We start from the raw sequence: 18932 nt of genomic DNA on the forward strand, positions 1-18932 counted from the left end.
AATTAATTCAACATTTACCGAGAGGAGTGAGTTCCTTGCTTTCAAGAGTTTACAAACAATGAGGATATAGAAGTGACACAAAAGGTAAAAAAGTGCTTGTACTGAATTGTCCAGGGTAGTGTATTCCAGAGAACTGGTGTTGGGCAATGATGGTTTATGGAGGATGCTAATCTTAAGTCATTCGTAGAATGGAGAGCACATGTAGGATTTTAGTCAAAGCTGAGGGAAGAGATGTATGGCATTGCAGAACTGTAGAGAGCTTTGTGGGTAAGAGTGATATGCTTATATAGTAAGCTGTAGCAGATAAGCAACCAGTGCAATGACTGGCACAGGGTGGAGTCGTTGATGTAGCGACTGAACAAGAATATGCCCCTGGCTGCTTCAGCCAGGATAGACTGGAAAGAGAAGGGTTTAGTACGAGGGAGGCAGATTAGTAGTTACAGTAGTCCAAAAATGGATGAATAGGAGCAATAGCAATAGTTTTTGCAGTTTCAAGGCAAGAAATGAGGCGGATTCTGAATTGTTTTTTGAGATACAGGTGACATGGATATAGTAAAGATCTAAGACAAATATAACACCAACACAGGGAAAGTGTGGCTTGAGCATTATAGTGGAACCACCCATGGGAATGGTAATATTGGGTTATGTAAATTAATACAGGGAGGAAACAGTTCAGTTTTGGATTCAGACACACGCAGAGGACAGTTTCATAGTTTTTAAGATTGAAAGTTGATATAAGCCCATTGAGTTCAACCTATAACCTAACATCATAATAGTCGGTAATAGCAGACAATTACTGGTATTTTGTAGTAATGCCGTTATGATATCAGAAGATGATCAGCATAGATATGGTACTGAAGGCCAAATCTACTGATTGTTTGTCCAATAGGGGTGGTGTATAGAGAGAAAAGGTGGCCTAAACTTGATCCTAAGGCTATGTGCATACGTAGCGTTCTACCCTGCAGAAATTTCTGCAGAGATTTGAACAGCACACATGCGCTTCAAATCACTGCAGAAAGAGTCCGTAATGAAAAAAAAAAAAGCTGATTTCATGCGCTCTGAGTGCAGCCCCTCCCATAGAAAGAGCGGGGGATGCATGCAGAGCGCAGGAAAGAAGTGACATGTCACTTCTTAGAACGCATGCTTTGGGCAGCAGCCGAAGCGCTGCGCTCTAATACGCCACGTGCACACGTCTCCTGCATAATCTTCATAGATTATGCAGGCGACGCAGGACGCATGCAGTTACGTTGTGGTGCAGATCGCAGCGTAACTGCATGCAAATACGCAACGTGCGCTCATAGTCTAAGGAACCACGACAGTAAGGGGAAGAGGAAAGTAAGAAGAGCCAGCAATTGATACAGTGAATGAGTAGTCATGGAGATAAGAGAAAGATGTCCTTGAGCGGAACATAGTATGGAGGACTTGGTGATCATTAGGCCGGTTTCAGACATCCGTATTTAAATCAGGTACAAGCCACACGTATGGTTATGGTCATATGTGTGTCACGCGTATGTCACAAGTGTGACATCTGTGTTTGCATACGTGTGACAGGTACTGGAGAAAACACGGGTCTTTGAAATAAAAAGATATTCTATATTTACCTGTATCCAGCACTGTTTTCTTCGTCTCTGCTGTTTCCCTACTTCTGACTGCCGCTCATTACATTCAATGATTATTCACTGTACTTAGGAGCTGTAAGGTAGAGCATCGTGGGAACCGCAATGTGTACAGCACCGCCGAGGGCAGCATGGCGGGGACAGGTGAGTACTCAGCAAGCATTGTGTGTGCAGTGACGTCTAGGAGGACATTGGAGTTCCCAATGAACTCTGATGTCAGGATGGTGACTTCACTGGTTCATCAGAGTTCATTGGGAACTCTGAGTTCTCGATGCTGTCCCCGCGATGCTCCGGCTTCCAGGTCCTCAACATGCACGCAGGCACACACACACACACACACACGCCTGTCCCCAGCGCTGCTCCGGCTTCCAGCTCCTCAGTGCAGTGAATAATCAAAGACTAAAATGAGCGGTGGTCATAAGCGGGAGGCAGCAGAGCCGGATAAAACAGAGCTGGATACAGGTGAATATAGAAAATATTTGTATTTAAAAGACTCGTGTTTTCTCCAGTACGTGTCACACTGATGTCACACAGATCACATCAGTGTGCGATCCTTGTGACACCCGTGCTGCCGGAGAAAAAAAAACGGACATGTCTGTGTGTATATGCAGGGCCTTGAGGGGGTCACACGGTCCATGTAAAAACACGGATATGTGTGTAACTCCAGAGAATAACATAAGTACGTGTGGCATCAGTGTTAAAAACAGATGTCACACGTACCTGAAACACGGACGTCTGAAACCGGCCTTAGATATACCTTGCAGTACATCGTTTGAGACTTTAGTAAGGGCAGTTTCCGTATATTGTAAAGAGTGGTAACCAAATTATAAAAGGTCAAGAGACTTATCTGAAAAAGTATTAGATAGGTAGACAGAGTGCTCAAGAAGTTTAAACATGAAAGTGTAGAGTTTTGGTCAAGGGATTTTAATTTTTTTTATATTATTATATAGCAAGCAATGGTGTGCTTGAAGGAGCAGGGAAATATATAGGTTAAAGCACCACTCTAGCATTTGTATCCTTATGATACAGTGAGTGGCTGATTCGTAATACATACATTCTCAACCTTCATAAAAAACGGACACCTGTACTAGAGACAATCTCAGACACTTGGAACCTGCAGCTCTACAAAAGGCTCTTCTTTTTCCTTTCTTTAGAAATTCTTGAATATATTTGAAATATTGAACTATAATGTGACCAATATCACCGCAATACAAACAGAACCGAGTAGATGCTCCAAGTACAGTCTCTCCTTTGATGTCTTTGCACGCACCAGTTTTACATACGTTCAAGATGCCACTGAAAAGCCTTTAAGTATGGCTCTCTCTCAGGTGTCTATATAATTGAACAACCAGTGTCACATCTTCCTCCAGGGACTGCAGGTAGGGACTGTAAGCCATCATGTCTATAATCTGACCTGAAAGTCCTTGATAGAACTGACTCTGAAAAGCAGAGTCACTCAAAGAGATCTCTACTGCCCAACGTCTAAACTGTGATCACTAGTCCTCAAATCTACAGCCTCCCTGAACCAACTTACAGATCTTGCATTCAGCAACATCGACTTTGTCAGGGTTGTTAAAAATGAGGTAGAGAGATAGGAAAAAAAACCTTAACAGGGGAAAATGCCAGGGAATACTAAGCTAGAGGGCTCTTGTCCACTTGCAATTTCCATGTGCGAGTGCGATCCGATAAAAAATAAAAGTCGGATCGCACTCGCATCAGTGTTAAGCTATGAGGCATTGTCCACTAGCTTAATTTTATACGTTACGACTCGTGCTCTCGGTGAAATCTCAGCATGCTGCAATTTGCACCGAGTCTCAGCTCTTGCACCCCCATGCCAGCCTATGGTAGCGAGGAAAAAAAGAAAATCAGAATACGGGTGGCATTCGCATGTCATATAGATGGCATACGAATGTCACACGGATCCTTAACAATCTACACACTTGCATACAGCGGTGGACTGGCTACCGGAGTAATATCCAGTAATACCAGGCCTGGCCGCGGTTACATGCACTGAACTCCGGAGCTCTCACCTGAGCTCCGGAGTGCAGACTAGACTGAACAGCGAGTGCCAAGTGATTGATTCCCCGGCAATTGTTGTTCAGTTCATGACAGCTGCGGACAGACCAGGCTAAACTCTGAAGCTCAGGTGACAGCTCCGGAGTTCAGTGCAGGTAACCGCGGCCAAGCCTGGTATTAGTGGAGATTTCTCCGGTAGCCAGTCCACCGCTGCTTGCATAGCACTCACATAGCACTCGCATGACGCTCGCATGTCATACAGATGCTATGTGAGGAAAAAAATACACACACCAAACGCAGATCATACACAGGACACTCGACTCACTTTTCTGGCCGACTATCGCAGGGATTTTTTACTCGCAAGTGGACAAGAGCCCAAACAAAAAGTCCAGGCCTGAGGATCCTCAAGGAGCAAAGACAAAATAATGTCCGTTCGTTGATTCTCACACACAGATGAGACAGGACAGGGTCAATAGTACACTTTGCATGTGGCAGAAAAAAAATTGAGAACATCTATCCCTGTTGATGCAGTCCGGTAACTGTACCTTTGGTTCCACTACGCCATCAGGACTAATGAGTTGTTGTTGTTGATGATGCATGATGTCCGCAACTTTCAAAGACAAAGATGGAAATTGTGAGGGCCAAGGTTCATGATGACGCCCCAGCGCACACTAATGGGCTTGCTATGTTATGAGCATATAACACTTGCACAAAAAAGTAATGGAGAGGGGAAGGAGTGCCCTGTACAGACTAGAAGACCCCAGTTGCACAACTAATAGCACCGCTTCAGACCAGGTTTCCCAAATGGCCATCAAAGGGTTTCTCGTTCCTTCTGAGGGACCAGAGGGAAGGTCACAAAAGCACTGCCTACAAGGGGGAAGGAGTGCAGTAACAAAAAAAATTTATGTGAAGTAAACTGAAATAGAGACAAATAAGGTGAAAGGATAAAAGAGCTGAAAGGAAACTACACAGAAAAGAGCAGACCCTCAACTTTCTTCAAAAGAAAAATACTAATAGAAAAAGAGCTACAGATCCGAGGAGCAGGTCCACAAAAAAACTAAAGCCAGCAAGGAAATTAAGTGAAGAGAGAACATTTATATCCCCACTCAGGCTGTGATAGGACAAAGCAAAACAGGACAATGAAAAACACCTGAGGAGGATAAAGACCAGAATGAGCAAACAAAGGTAATAGTAACCATCAGCATTAGGACCGAGAGGATAAGGACGACTGCTCAGCAGCAGGAGAACCGACCACAGAGCAAGAGATCACCGGAACGATTGATGAAACTGAGGAGTGACAGGTATATCACAAAAATCCCAATGAAATACATTTAAGTTTGTGGGTGTAACATAAAAAGATGTGGAAAAAGTCACAGGGTATGAATAATTTTTCAAGACACTTTATAGCTACCGTATATAACATAAATTGGCAAATAATTAAAAAATACATTGTATATATTTTAGAAGGAAAAGTGTACATACCTAGCAGCGGTGGTAATGGAGGTAGATTTCTTATCCTAACGAGACCAACAAGTTTGCCACCAATAAAAGCAGCAAGAAGTAGAGCTAAAATTCCAAACAGATTTCCCCCAGGTAAACACTCGGGACCAGTTATGGACCATACGACGGCCCAGACTAGTACTATCATAATAACTGCAAAGAGAAAATATAAATACAGTTTTTATCTGTTACAATAGCAGAAAATCTACAATATAATATTGAGCGTCACATATCTGTATACCATTGGTGACTATAAAGGGCAGAAGTCCTTGAGGAGGACAAGCACAAAACTTCTTTATTCTCAGACATGCTTTGGCTTTAGGATCCTGATGCGGGGGATGGCTTTCACTGTTTATCAGCACACTTTCTTCATTAGGAAGGGTCCCATCAGTTGTCTTTGTTGTATCCAGATTCTCCTCCTAGCCAGAAAAACAGAAAGCATATTATCTATATATATAATTGCCTTATTCTGTCTGTCTGTCTGTCTGTCATGCTCCAAAATTGTGTCACGGTGACATGTCCTTACGGTGACACAAAGCTGATTGGCCGCTGGGTTCGCCATGGCCCCGCCCCCCCCCCACGGATTGGCCTCTCGCCCTGACTCTGCAGGCCCCGCCCCCCTAACGCAATGCACGCTCGCTCTGGCCCCGCCCCCCGCACGCATTCCCCCAACTGACACGGAGCCCCAGGTGAGTACACACTCACACACACACACATCACACTCACTCTCACACACACCTCACACACACATCACATCCACACACTCACAACATCCTGGGATATCGCTTGCTTCTCGGCCGCGATACTGTGCTGTGAGCTTTCAGGACCTGCCGGAGGATCACATGGCCAGAAGCATGTGGTATCTCCGGATGTTGTGAGTATGAGCGCGTATGTGTAATATCGTCAATGTGTGTGTGCGTGAGTGTATGCGATCGGGTGGGTGTGAGTGTATGCGATCGGGTGGGTGTGTGTGTGTGTGTGTGTGAGTGTATACGATCGGATCTGTGAGTGTCGGCAGAGGAGCACGGCGTGCTGGAGGAGGCTGGGAGGAGAGAGGCTGATCCTGGGGAAGGCTGGGAGGGTGGAGGCTGAGAGAAGAGAGGCTGATGTTGGGGGAGGCTGAGGCTGGGGTAGGCTGGGAGGAGAGAGGCTGATGCTGGGGACAGAAAAGGCTGATGCTGCGGGCATAGAGGCTGATGCTGCGGGCACAGAGGCTGATGCTGCGGGCACAGAGGCTGATGCTGCGGGCACAGAGGCTGATGCTGCGGGCACAGAGGCTGATGCTGCGGCCAGCATGGGGGATGGAGCACGTTTTGGAGTCCGCAGCATGGCGGATGGAGCACGTTTGGGAGTGCGCAGCATGGCGGATGGAGCACGTTTGGGAGTGCGCAGCATGGCGGATGGACCACGTTTGGGAGTGCGCAGCATGGTGGATGGACCACGTTTGGGAGTGCGCAGCATGGCAGATGGAGCACGTTTGGGAGTGCGCAGCATGGCGGATGGAGCACGTTTGGGAGTGCGCAGCATGGCGGATGGAGCACGTTTGGGAGTGCGCAGCATGGCGGATCGAGCACGTTTGGGAGTGCGCAGCATGGCGGATGGAGCACGTTTGGGAGTGCGCAGCATGGCGGATGGAGCACGTTTGGGAGTGCGCAGCATGGCGGATGGAGCACGTTTGGGAGTGCGCAGCATGGCGGATGGAGCACGTTTGGGAGTGCGCAGCATGGCGGATGGAGCACGTTTGGGAGTGCGCAGCATGGCGGATGGAGCACGATGGGGAGTGCGCAGCATGGGAGATGGAGCACGATGGGGGGTGCGCAGCATGGGGGATGGAGCACGATGGGGGGTGCGCAGCTTAGGGGATGGAGCACGATGGGGGGTGCGCAGCTTAGGGGATGGAGCACGATGGGGGGTGCGCAGCTTGGGGGATTGAGCACGATGGGGGGTGCGCAGCATGGGGGATGGAGCACGATGAGGGATGGAGCACGATGGGAGGTGCACACCTCCCCCCAACACACACACACACGTGCACTGCACAACACACACACACTGGGAAACACAAACACCGCCCTACACAGACACCCACACACACAGACAACGCTGCACACACACAACACCCAACACACAAACACCGCGGCATACATAAATATACGCACATACCGCGCAACACACACATTGCACAAAACATACCTCCCCCCAAAACACAACACACCCACACAAACCGCGCAACACACACACACACACACACAACGTGACAGACACACAGCGCTCCACAAACAACGCAACACACATACAACACCGCTCTCACCCCCCGCCACACCCAGACAACACCCAGAACATGTACAGCGCCCTACACAAACACTTGGTAACTACACACAACAACATCTATATATATATATATATATATATATATATATATATATATATATATATATAACAAAAATCATACATGAACTACACAATACGTAAATTCTAGAATACCCGATGCGTAGAATCGGGCCACCTTCTAGTATAAGATAACAGCTTTGTACTTGGGAGTTTTTATGTTCCATCATCACAATCATGACCATTTAATCTATACCTAAATATAAATTAAACCACCCCCTTGACTTTTACCTATTTTGTTACATTACAACCTGTGTTTAAATATTTTTGTAATCTCATTTGTGTAATCCATCAGCATTAAATAGTCTAAGACTGCTTTCACACATCCAGTTTTTGCAGTGCGGCTCAATCCGGCTCAAAAACCTATGCAACGGATGCGGCGGAAAAACCGGATCCGTTGCATAAGTTTTCCCATGCGGCCCGTCCGTTTTTTGACGGATGCGGCTTGATACTGAGCATGCGCAGTGTAAAAAACCGCATCCGGCGGCCGGATGCGGTTTTTGCCGCAGGACGCCACATCCGGCGTCCATAGTCTTGCATTGTAAATTGCGCCGCATCGCGACAGATCCGGCGCGATGCGTTTTTTTCGCCGCACAAACAAACGTGCCAGGCAATGTTCCATCCGGCCGCCGCATGGGCTAAATATGCCGCATCCGGCAAAAACCGAACGCAAGGCCATACGGCACAATACGGCGCTAATGCAAGTCTATGTGGGAAAAAACGCAACCGGCGGCAAAAAAAACGGTTGCGTTTTTTCTGCAAAGCGCCGTATTGTGCCGCTCAGCAAAAAACGGATGTGTGAAAGCAGCCTAAGGCTTTGTGCACATGCTGTGTTTTTTTATGCGGTTTTTTTTCTTGGAGAATTTATGCAAGCTGCAAGGTAAACGCATTCCAGCAAAGTCTATGAGGATCCTGAAGAGCACACGTTCCAGATTTTTTTCCTTAAAGATTTCGGTGCTATAAAAAACTGCACCAAACAATTGACATGTCAATTGTTTCAGCGTTTTTTTTTTACAGCATCTTTCCTATCACAATGCAATTAAAAAAAAAAGCATCTAAAAGCGAGTCAAAAAGAACACGTTTTTTTCTGCTGCGGTTTTATTGCCAAGAGATGCAGTTTTAGGTGCAGAAAAACTGCACACAAATCTGCAATGTGGGAACATACCCTAAGTTGGGGAAGTGAAGTGAAAAAAAATAGGCAAAAATTAAATTGATGGGATAAAATAAATAACAATTGCCATGGTCAGACAGTCATGGCTGAAAGTGTTGGCACCCTTGAAATTTTTGCAGAAAATGAAGTATTTTTCCTTGAATACAATTACACATGTTTTGCCATATACATTTATTTCCTTTGTGTGTATTGGAACAACAAAAAAAAACGTATAAAAAAGGCAAATTGGACATAAATTTCACACACAACTCCAAAAATGAGAAGGAAAAGACTGTTAGCAATTTTTTATTCCAGCATGTGAATGCTTGTACAAATTTACCAATGACAAGTAACAGATGCGGACAATATGAAAATCACATCTGAAACCAGATAAAAAGGGGAGAAGTTGACTCCAACTTTGTATTGTGTCTGTGCATGTCACACTAAGCATGGAAAACATAAAGATAAGAGAACTGTCGGAGGACTTGAGAACCAAAATTGTTGAAAAATATCAGCAATCTCAAGGTTATACATCCATCTAAAGAGATCTTGATATTGCTTTGTCCACTATGTGCAACATAAATCAAGAAGTTTACAACCCATGGCACTGTAGTTAACTTCCCTGGACGTAGAAAGCAGAGAAAAATTGATGAAAGGTCGCAATGCAAGGTAGTCCGGATGGGGAATACGCAGCTGCAATCAAGTTCCAAAGAAATTCAAGCTGCTCTGCAGGCTCTGGGTGCATCGGTGTCAGTGCAAACTGTCTGTAAACATTGTAATGAAATGAAACACTAAGGCAGGAGACCCAGGAGGACCCCACTGCTGACACAAAGACCTAAAAAAGCTAGACTGCAGTTTGCTAAAATGTACTTAAGCCAAAATTCTTTTGAGGAAGTGTCTTGTGGAGAGATGAGACAAAGATTGGGCTTTCTGGTAAAGCATGTAAATATACTGTTTGCCAAAAACAGAATGAGGCCTACAAAGAAAAGAACACAGTACCTAACATCAAATATGGTGGACGTTCCAAGATGTTTTGCTGCATCGGGAACTGGGTGCCTTGACTGTGTGCAAGACATCATGAAATCTGAAAATTACCAAAGAATTTTGGGTCTCAATGTAGTGCCCAGTGTCAGAAAGCTGGTTTGCGTCCTAAGTCATGGGTCTTCCAGTAGGACTATGAACCCAAACATGCTCCAAGAAGCACTCTGAGTTGGATGGAAGCAAGGTGCTGGAGAGTTCTGAAGTGGCCAGGAATGAGTTTGGATCTAGATACCATTGAACACCTGTGGAGAGATCTTAAATTTGCTGTTGGGAAATGGCATCCTTCAAATAAGAGAGACTTTGAGGAGTTTGCAAAAAAAGAGTGGTCCAATATTCCAGTTGAGAGGTGTAAGAAGCTTTTTAATGGTTATAGGAAGCAAATTATTGCAGTTATTCCAAAGGATGTGGAACCAAATATTAATTTGAGGGTGCCAACAAATTTGTGCAGCCCATTTTTCGGAGTTTTGTGTGACATAATGTCGAAATACTTAATTTTCTGAAACAGTTTAAAGGTGCCAACACTTTCAGCCAAGCCTGTATGTACCTTTTGCTATGAAACCCCTTAAATTCTAGTGTAAGAAATTACCTTCATAAATCATGTGTTTAGTAGAAGGAGGTCCACCTCTGTGCAATGGTCTGTCAGTATATACACACCTTTTCTAAAAGGCCACAGAGGCTGAAACACCATTAAGCCAGAAGCACCACTACCCAAACACCATGAAGACCAAGCAGATCTCCGAACAAGTCAGAGACAAATTTGTTGAAAATTACAAGTCAGATTTGGGTTCTAAAGAAAAAAAATAACAATATCCCCATCTCAGCTCCCACTCTGTCTATGAGAGAACTACGATCCATAGCGCATGAAATCGGCATGTAATCTGCTGAAACACTGCATCCATTATGCAGTGTTTCTGCAGCGATTTGAAGCTTTGTGCTGTCAAATTGCTACAGAAATTTCAGCATTTACATGCGAACAAGGCCTTATGGAAGAGTGGCCAGAAAAAAAAGCCTTTACTTACAGCCAAAAATTGCAAGGCTTGTTTTGATTTTGTCAAAAGACACGTGGGAGACTCCTCAAATGTATGAAGGTGCTGTGGTCAGATGAGACCAAAATTACTTCTTAGCCACCAAGGTAAATGCTATATATGGCGCCAAAGCAACACAGCTCATCACCCCACATATATCCCAGATTTACTGCCAATGATTTACCTGATACATTTTTACAAGTGGTAACTCTGAGGACATACAAGATATGGCTACTAAGGGCCATATCACATCCTGGATCACAGGAGCAATTAAGAGCTGGGATTCTCAGCTTCAGGGTTCACCCGAAACTGTTTTTTCCAACAGGACAATGCACCATGCCACGCAGCTAGTTCAATCAATGTGAGGATGAAGGACCACCACATCAAAACAATATCATGGCCAGCCCAATCTCCAAACCTGAACCCTATTGAGAATCTCTGGAATGTAATCAAGAGGAAGATGGATAGTCACAAGTCATCAAACAAAGAAGAACTGCTTCCATTTTTGTGCCAGGAGAGGCATAAGGTCACCCAAAAGCAGTGTGAAAGACTGGTGGAAAGCATGCCAAGACGCATGAAAGCTGTGATTAAAAATCATGATTATTGCACAAAATATTGATTTCTGAACTCTTCATGAGTTAAAACATTAGTATTGTTGTTTCTAAATAATTATAAACGTGTTTTCTTTGCATTATTTGAGGTCTGAAAGCAATACATTTTGTTGTTATTTTGACCATTTCACATTTTCAGAAAAGAAATACAAAATTTATTGCTTGGAAATTCGGAGACATGTGTTCACTAGTTTATAGAATAAAAGAACAATTTACATTTTAATCAAAAATATACTTCTAAAGAGAAAAATCAGAAAAACTGACAATTTGGAAGTGGTCTCTTAATTTTTGCCAGAGCTGTATGTATGTATTATATATACATATACACACATGTACGAAAAATACGGTATATATACTCATATATATATATATATATACACACACTCATATATATATATGAGTATATATACCGTATTTTTCGGATTATAAGACGCACTTTTCCTCCCAAAAATGTGGGAGGAAAATGAGGGGTGCGTCTTAAAATCCGAATGTAGCATACCGGGTGCTGCCGGCGCCACTCTGCTCGGCGCGCAACTGCTCTGTTCTGCGCGGCTGCTCTGTTCTGCTCGGCGCGCGGCTGCTCTGTTCTGCTCGGCGCACGGTCATTCTGAAGATGTTGGCAGCCATGGATTCAAATAATGGCGCCTAGAGTCAGCGCCTGCGCAGATGGAGCTATCAGCTCAAGCTCTCATCTGCGCACGCGCCGACTCCGACCGCCATTATTTGAAGCCCTCACCGTAGACCGCCAACTTTTTCAGAATGGCCGGTGACTCACCGCCCCACCTCGCACAAAGCAAGGCAGCATCACTAGCCCCGCACAGAGCGGCGTCGCCAGTCCCGCACAGAGCAGAGACCACAGTGAGTATCTAGGCCTCCCTCATCACATACTCCAGTACTGCCTCTGCCCCCTGTGACTCCCGCTCCGCTGCTACCCTCTTACCCTGGTAAGAAACCAGCAGATTATAAAACAGACCCCATGTTTTGTTTCTTTTCACCTTTTTTTCCCTCCAAATTTGGGGTGCGTCTTATAATTCAGTGCGTCTTATAAAGTGAAAAATACGGTACATGTTTTTTTTACTAAACAAACTAATATTTAAAAAATAAAAAAAACTCAATTATTTATGATTCTATTATTAATTATTTTACCCCTTTGCTGTTCACGGCGGCGGTTGAACCACAGGCGGCCATGCTCCGCACCTCAAATACTGTGAAGGGGTTTGAGATCGGGGGCTTGGAGCATAAGGTATCCCTCTATGCGGACGATATGTTGCTGTATTTGCGAGAGGTGGGGACGTCCCTGGGTCCAGCTGTTAATATTATTAGAGAATTCAGGAAACGTTCAGGGCTACTAATAATTTGGGAAAAAAAATCGGCCTGCTCCCTATAGACCCACTTTCATTTGATCTCGCCGCTTTGGGGCGTGGCTGGATACGCCGAGTCTTCCCTCCCCAACATTGTTGCAGGATACCATGGGAAATCAAGTCCTTCTTCTTATCACTTGTTAACTAATTTTTGCTCTAGGGTGATCTTCTGAATAATGTTGATTTTCATGTGGTGGGTGGGGAAAGATGTGAAATGGCTCGGTAGAGAGGGGTGTGATAAAATGAGTCATATATTCCGTGACGTGTATTGATGGTGGATGTGGGTTACAGGTGCACTGTTTATTTGCTTATGTTACTCCATGTTATTGGACATAACCAATGTTATTCTGGCGACCGGAGACCGTCTTATCCCTTTTCCGATTTGTCTTCCCAGTGGAAGGGACTGTTACGCATACCATGTGTTTTTACTGATACTACTACTACTACTACTACTACTGATACTACTACTACTACTACTACTGATACTACTACTACTACTGATACTACTACTACTGATACTACTACTGATACTGATACTACTACTACCGTACTACTGATACTGATACTACTACTACTACTACTACTACTACTACTACTACTACCGTACTACTGATACTGATACTACTACTACTACTACTACTACTACCGTACTACTGATACTGATACTACTACTACTACTACTACTACTACCGTACTACTGATACTGATACTACTACTACTACTACTACTACTACCGTACTACTGATACTGATACTACTACTACTACTACTACCGTACTACTGATACTATTACTACTACTACTACCGTACTACTGATACTGATACTACTACTACTACTACTACTACTACTACCGTACTACTGATACTGATACTACTACTACTACTACTACTACTGATACTACTACTACCACTACTGATACTACTACTACTACCACTACCACTAAAAATGAACCTGATTAAAAAAAAAATATTCATTATTTTAGAGTCTTTTTGTACACCTCAAAAGTGCAACAGTCATTTTGCTACCAGAGGTGCAAGATGAGGTGTGAAAGTAAAAACAATGAGGAAAAAACAAGCAAGGGTTAAAACACAAAATTCAGGGATGCCTGTCTTGCCAAGGTTTGTTTAAGCAGCAGGACTTATTGCTCGGACTACAATGTCACGTGCACGGCAGTCCATCACGCCTCCTTCTCTGATTGACACCTCACTGTCAATGTACAATCTCTATTGAGAGCCTGGTGTCTGCGGGAGCAGCTCTCTCAGCTCTGCTACATGGCTAAATGTAAAAATTCCTATTTGTGTCAGATCAGCTACAGCCAGTAATCTAAGTGATACATCCTTGGATTCAGGATCTCTTTTCCTAAATCATGCTACTCTAAGATGAGGTAGCAAAAACCTGCTGACATTCCCTTTAAGTGGTTGAATAATAAATCCACCAGAGGCCAACAATAAAATAAATGTTCCCATAGGTACCTTAATATTGTGGTTATTTGCAGCAGTGGATTCAGTGTCTGCACATGGCCAGATCTCAGATTCAATGTCATTGCTTGGTCTTGTTTCATTATCATTGTGATGTTCAGCCATCTCCGGAGCCGGCAGAGAAATATATAAATTCTGTAACAACGATAGAAATAATGTGAAAATAAAGTATCACAAAAAGATTAGAGGGTATAGATGTTATCAGCTTTAATGCGTACCCAAAAGAATAGGCATTAAAAACTTCCCAAGTATCAAAAAACATAAACTTAAGTAAGGTAAGATGAGACCCCTCCTCCCACCTTCCTAGGTCTATCAGTTGTTGTTGGGCTAAATTCGCATGTCCAGTAATCATCCGGTAGAACGGATTCAGCAGCAATCTGGACAAAAAAGTTCTGCAAATACAATTTTTTTTTTGTCCGTTTTGAAAAACTGATTTTTGCAGGATACATTTTTATTAACATGGGAGACTATGGAAAACGGATCCATTAATTGATTGCCATTTAGCCATCCGTTATTCATTTGTAACAGATCCGTTTTTTGCTTAATGGATACTTTTCAAAAGGAAGAGAAAAAGCAATCAGTTAATTGATCCGTTTTCCATAAACTCCCATGTTAAAAACGGATCTTGAAAAAATCAATTTTCGAAGATGGACAAAAAAGTTGTCTGCAGAACTTATTGTAAATGGATTGCTGCTGAATACGGTGTAACGGACGATTACTGGACATGTGATCTCAGCCTCATCCATGCGGTTATCTGACCAAGTGTCCCAATGCCCTGCAGTTATGTTGTAAGCTAAGAGACATTAAGGCGGGCTTTACACGCTGCAACATCGCTAGCATCAGCTAGCTATGTCGAGCGCGATAGCACCCGCCCCCATCGGTGGCACGATATGTGGTGATCGCTGCCGTAGCGAACATTATCACTACAGCAGCGTCACACGCACATACCTGTGCAGCGACGTCGCTGTGACCGGCGAACCGCCTCCTTTCTAAGGGAGCGATTCGTTCAGCGTCACAGCGACGTCACAGCAGCGTCACTGAACCGCCGCCCAATAGAAAAGGAGGGGAGGAGATGAGCGGCCGGAACATGCTGCTCACCTCCTTCCTTCCTCCTTTTCAGGTGTACGCAGGTAAGGAGATGTTTGTCGTTCCTGCGGCGTCACACGTAGCGATGTGTGCTGCCGCAGGAACGACAATCAACATCGTTCCTGCAGCAGCAGCGATAATTGAGAATAGGGGGGCATGTCACCGATGAGCGATTTTGAACGTTTTTGCGACGATTCAAAATCGCTCTTAGGTGTCACATGCAACGACATCGCTAAAGCGGCCGGATGTGCGTCACAAATTCCGTGACCCCAACGAGATCGCTTTAGCGATATCGTAGTGTGTAAAGCCACCCTAAGGCTGTGGCCACACGGGGATTACTGTGATCCCCTCGCATGACACTGGGCTCACGCTGGCAGTACAGCAGAGCCGAGTGTCATGCGAGTGTCCCTGCGACTGAGGTCCGATCGCGTGAGCGGACCTCAGCTGCAGGGGGGCGGGCCGGCACTGAGGAGGGGCGGGCTAGTGCTGAGGAGGGGCGGGCCGGCACGGAGGAGGAGAGGGAGGGATTTATCTTACTCTCTTCTCCGTAGCCATCTATTGCCATTCTCGCACTGCACTCGCGATACACCGATGTACTGCGAGTGCAGTGTGATTTTTCTCTCGCCCCATAGACTTCAATGGGTGCGAGAGAAACAAGGATTGCATTACACCTGCAGCATGCTGTGATTGTTTTCTCGGTCCGATTAGGGCTGAGAAAATAATCGCTCATGGGTGCTGACACATAGACTAATATTGGTCCGAGTGGAATGTGATTTTTTTTTTTTTATCGCACTCCACTTGGACCGATTTTCATGCCGTGTGTCTTAGGCCTAATGCTGGCACTAGCAATTCAGGGCTTTTCCGATGGTTGTACAAAATGAATACAAGTTCTACAATATCTAGTGCAAACAGAACCACCTACACAAATCTGGCACCCAACCCTCCATATATCACATGCATCTCAGATTACCCAGCTCAGGCCCCATTCTAGGTAAGCACCACCTTTCACTAACACATGCGCTACGTCTCTACTGGACTTTGTCCAGCCCTTGTCTACCCATTTAGTATGGGTTCACATAGGTGGCATATTGTGTAATGGAACTATCAGGTTATGTTCATTTAGAGAAACAGATTTAACATGGATGTGTTGTATAACTGATATAGAGCGAGAGGGGCCCATAATTATTATGGGGTCCACATGGGTCCCGCATTGTGTCTGAAGGGACGATGCGCATTATGACTATTTTTTCCTTCCATGTTGGGCTACCCTCCCATAATGAGCTTTTGATGGTGCACAATTTTTCCACAATTCCTTCACCTATTCTGTAAATTAGGCTACTTGTGTTATTTTACATGCATTTTCATTGCTTTTTCGACGCCTTAGTTTTTGACTATTTTTGATATGTCATGCTATAAATAAACTTGCTTTGTTTTTGATACTTATTGGCATTTGGCTTCTGAAAATGTTATTGCTTTCCCAAGAGAAATTGACATGCTGCAGATTTGAAGCCCACAATGCATTACACCAAATAAAACAGCACAGTAAGCAGGAGATTTCTATAAATCCCATCCACGGTGCTTGTACTGTACGATGCTTCTTTGCCACAGTTATATTTCAAAACTTTTTATTTTAGTGACTATACCATGCCTGATGAAGAGACCTGAGTAGTCTAGAAAGCTTGCTATTATTACCATCTTTTCAGTTAGCCATTAAAAGGTATCAACCACTGAGGACTCTCAGTTCTTTTAAACAATTTTTTATCTCTACTGGCTAACACGGTATAAAGATATATTTTATTTGGATTCAGACGATCTTTTATTCTCTTTAAGTTCCCTTCTTCTTCCCCTTTTTCCTTTCCCCCTTCTCCCCTTCCTTATCTTTTCTCCCTTGTTGTCTAGACTTTCCCTTTTTCCTTTTTGGTGGTTGATGATATGTGAATTGTTATATTTAGACTCTTAAAAAGGGTATTAATACTGTTGTTGTTTTCCTTACTTTCCTCCCTTTCCTTACTTCCCAGTTATTGTTTAAAATCCTAAAATAAAAATACCTTTGAAAAAAAAAAAGCAGTGAAAATGCAGAACGGCACAAACGCACCAAAAGTTCATATTGGGAACATAGCCCTATCACTGACACAGAACAAAACCCATTGGCATCACATTGAACTCCTCTAAATGGAACACAGGTAGGAGCGAGCGCCTGACGCTATCCACAGGCTTCTACATAGGAAACTTCCATGAAAAAATAAAACCTGTTTCACCTGTAATAAAAAACGGTCAATAACCGCACCACTGAACTGGTAAATTCATGTGATAAAATTAATGGTGGACAGTTCCGTGCCTGGGAACCTATCCCATACATGTGAATGGGGTCATTTCTGCACCGTGTACACGGATTTCTGCAGTTAAGATTATTCCCATTTTCATAGATGGATCTTGTTGGATAGTATGTGTAAAAACAAGCACTTTTGCCATTTGCCGCTTATTAAAATTTGCAGCTGTTCTTGAATTATTCAAAGTTATTTCTTTTGTTTACAGCTTGTTGCCTAGGAGACCGACCACCACCACTACTATTACTGACTAGCTTGTGTGCGCTCCGTGGAGACAGTCGGGATTAAAAGGCCTGGCAGAAAACAGTGCTTACAAGCTCAATAGAAAACAGCTTGTAAACACTGCCTATACTCTTCTGTCTAGTAGCAGTGGTCGGTCTCCTAAGCAACAAGCTGAAAATAAATAAATAATTTGAAAAAAAAAAAAAGTTAATGTCTCAAGAACAGATAAACATTTGAATAAACAATAAATAGTAAACTTGTTTGTCTTCACAAACAGGATCACTATGAAGACGGGAATAACCCAAATCAACAAATCCCTTCTCTAATCACGTTTTAAAGGGACAACGTTCAACAGTGTAGAGAGCACAGCTTCATGTGCCTGGGGTGCAGGGCATAATGTGCCAGGGGTGCAGGGCATAATGTGCCAGGGGTGCAGGGCATAATGTGCCAGGGGTGCAGGGCATAATGTGCCTGGGGTGCAGGGCATAATGTGCCTGGGGTGCAGGGCATAATGTGCCTGGGGTGCAGGGCATAATGTGCCTGGGGTGCAGGGCATAATGTGCCTGGGGTGCAGGGCATAATGTGCCTGGGGTGCAGGGCATAATGTGCCTGGGGTGCAGGGCATAATGTGCCTGGGGTGCAGGGCATAATGTGCCTGGGGTGCAGGGCATAATGTGCCAGGGGTGCAGGGCATAATGTGCCTGGGGTGCAGGGCATAATGTGCCTGGGGTGCAGGGCATAATGTGCCAGGGGTGCAGGGCATAATGTGCCTGGGGTGCAGGGCATAATGTGCCTGGGGTGCAGGGCATAATGTGCCTGGGGTGCAGGGCATAATGTGCCTGGGGTGCAGGGCATAATGTGCCTGGGGTGCAGGGCATAATGTGCCTGGGGTGCAGGGCATAATGTGCCTGGGGTGCAGGGCATAATGTGCCTGGGGTGCAGGGCATAATGTGCCTGGGGTGCAGGGCATAATGTGCCTGGGGTGCAGGGCATAATGTGCCTGGGGTGCAGGGCATAATGTGCCTGGGGTGCAGGGCATAATGTGCCTGGGGTGCAGGGCATAATGTGCCTGGGGTGCAGGGCATAATGTGCCTGGGGTGCAGGGCATAATGTG

General features: G+C 44.6%; 1 protein-coding gene across 1 annotated transcript in view; it reads right to left on the minus strand.

Moving 5' to 3' along the window:
* Positions 1–18932, minus strand: part of SLC9B2 (solute carrier family 9 member B2) — a 62092-nt gene that overhangs the window by 42166 nt on the left and 994 nt on the right. The window contains exons 2-4 of the mRNA XM_075336710.1: positions 14178–14318; positions 5374–5551; positions 5115–5285 (exon numbers count right to left, since the gene is read on the minus strand). Coding sequence (XP_075192825.1) covers positions 5115–5285; positions 5374–5551; positions 14178–14288 — 460 coding nt within the window. The 5' untranslated portion in view covers positions 14289–14318. The remainder of the gene's footprint in view (positions 1–5114; positions 5286–5373; positions 5552–14177; positions 14319–18932) is intronic.

Source organism: Anomaloglossus baeobatrachus, chromosome 1 (assembly GCF_048569485.1).
Source record: "Anomaloglossus baeobatrachus isolate aAnoBae1 chromosome 1, aAnoBae1.hap1, whole genome shotgun sequence".
Taxonomy (NCBI): domain Eukaryota; kingdom Metazoa; phylum Chordata; class Amphibia; order Anura; family Aromobatidae; genus Anomaloglossus; species Anomaloglossus baeobatrachus.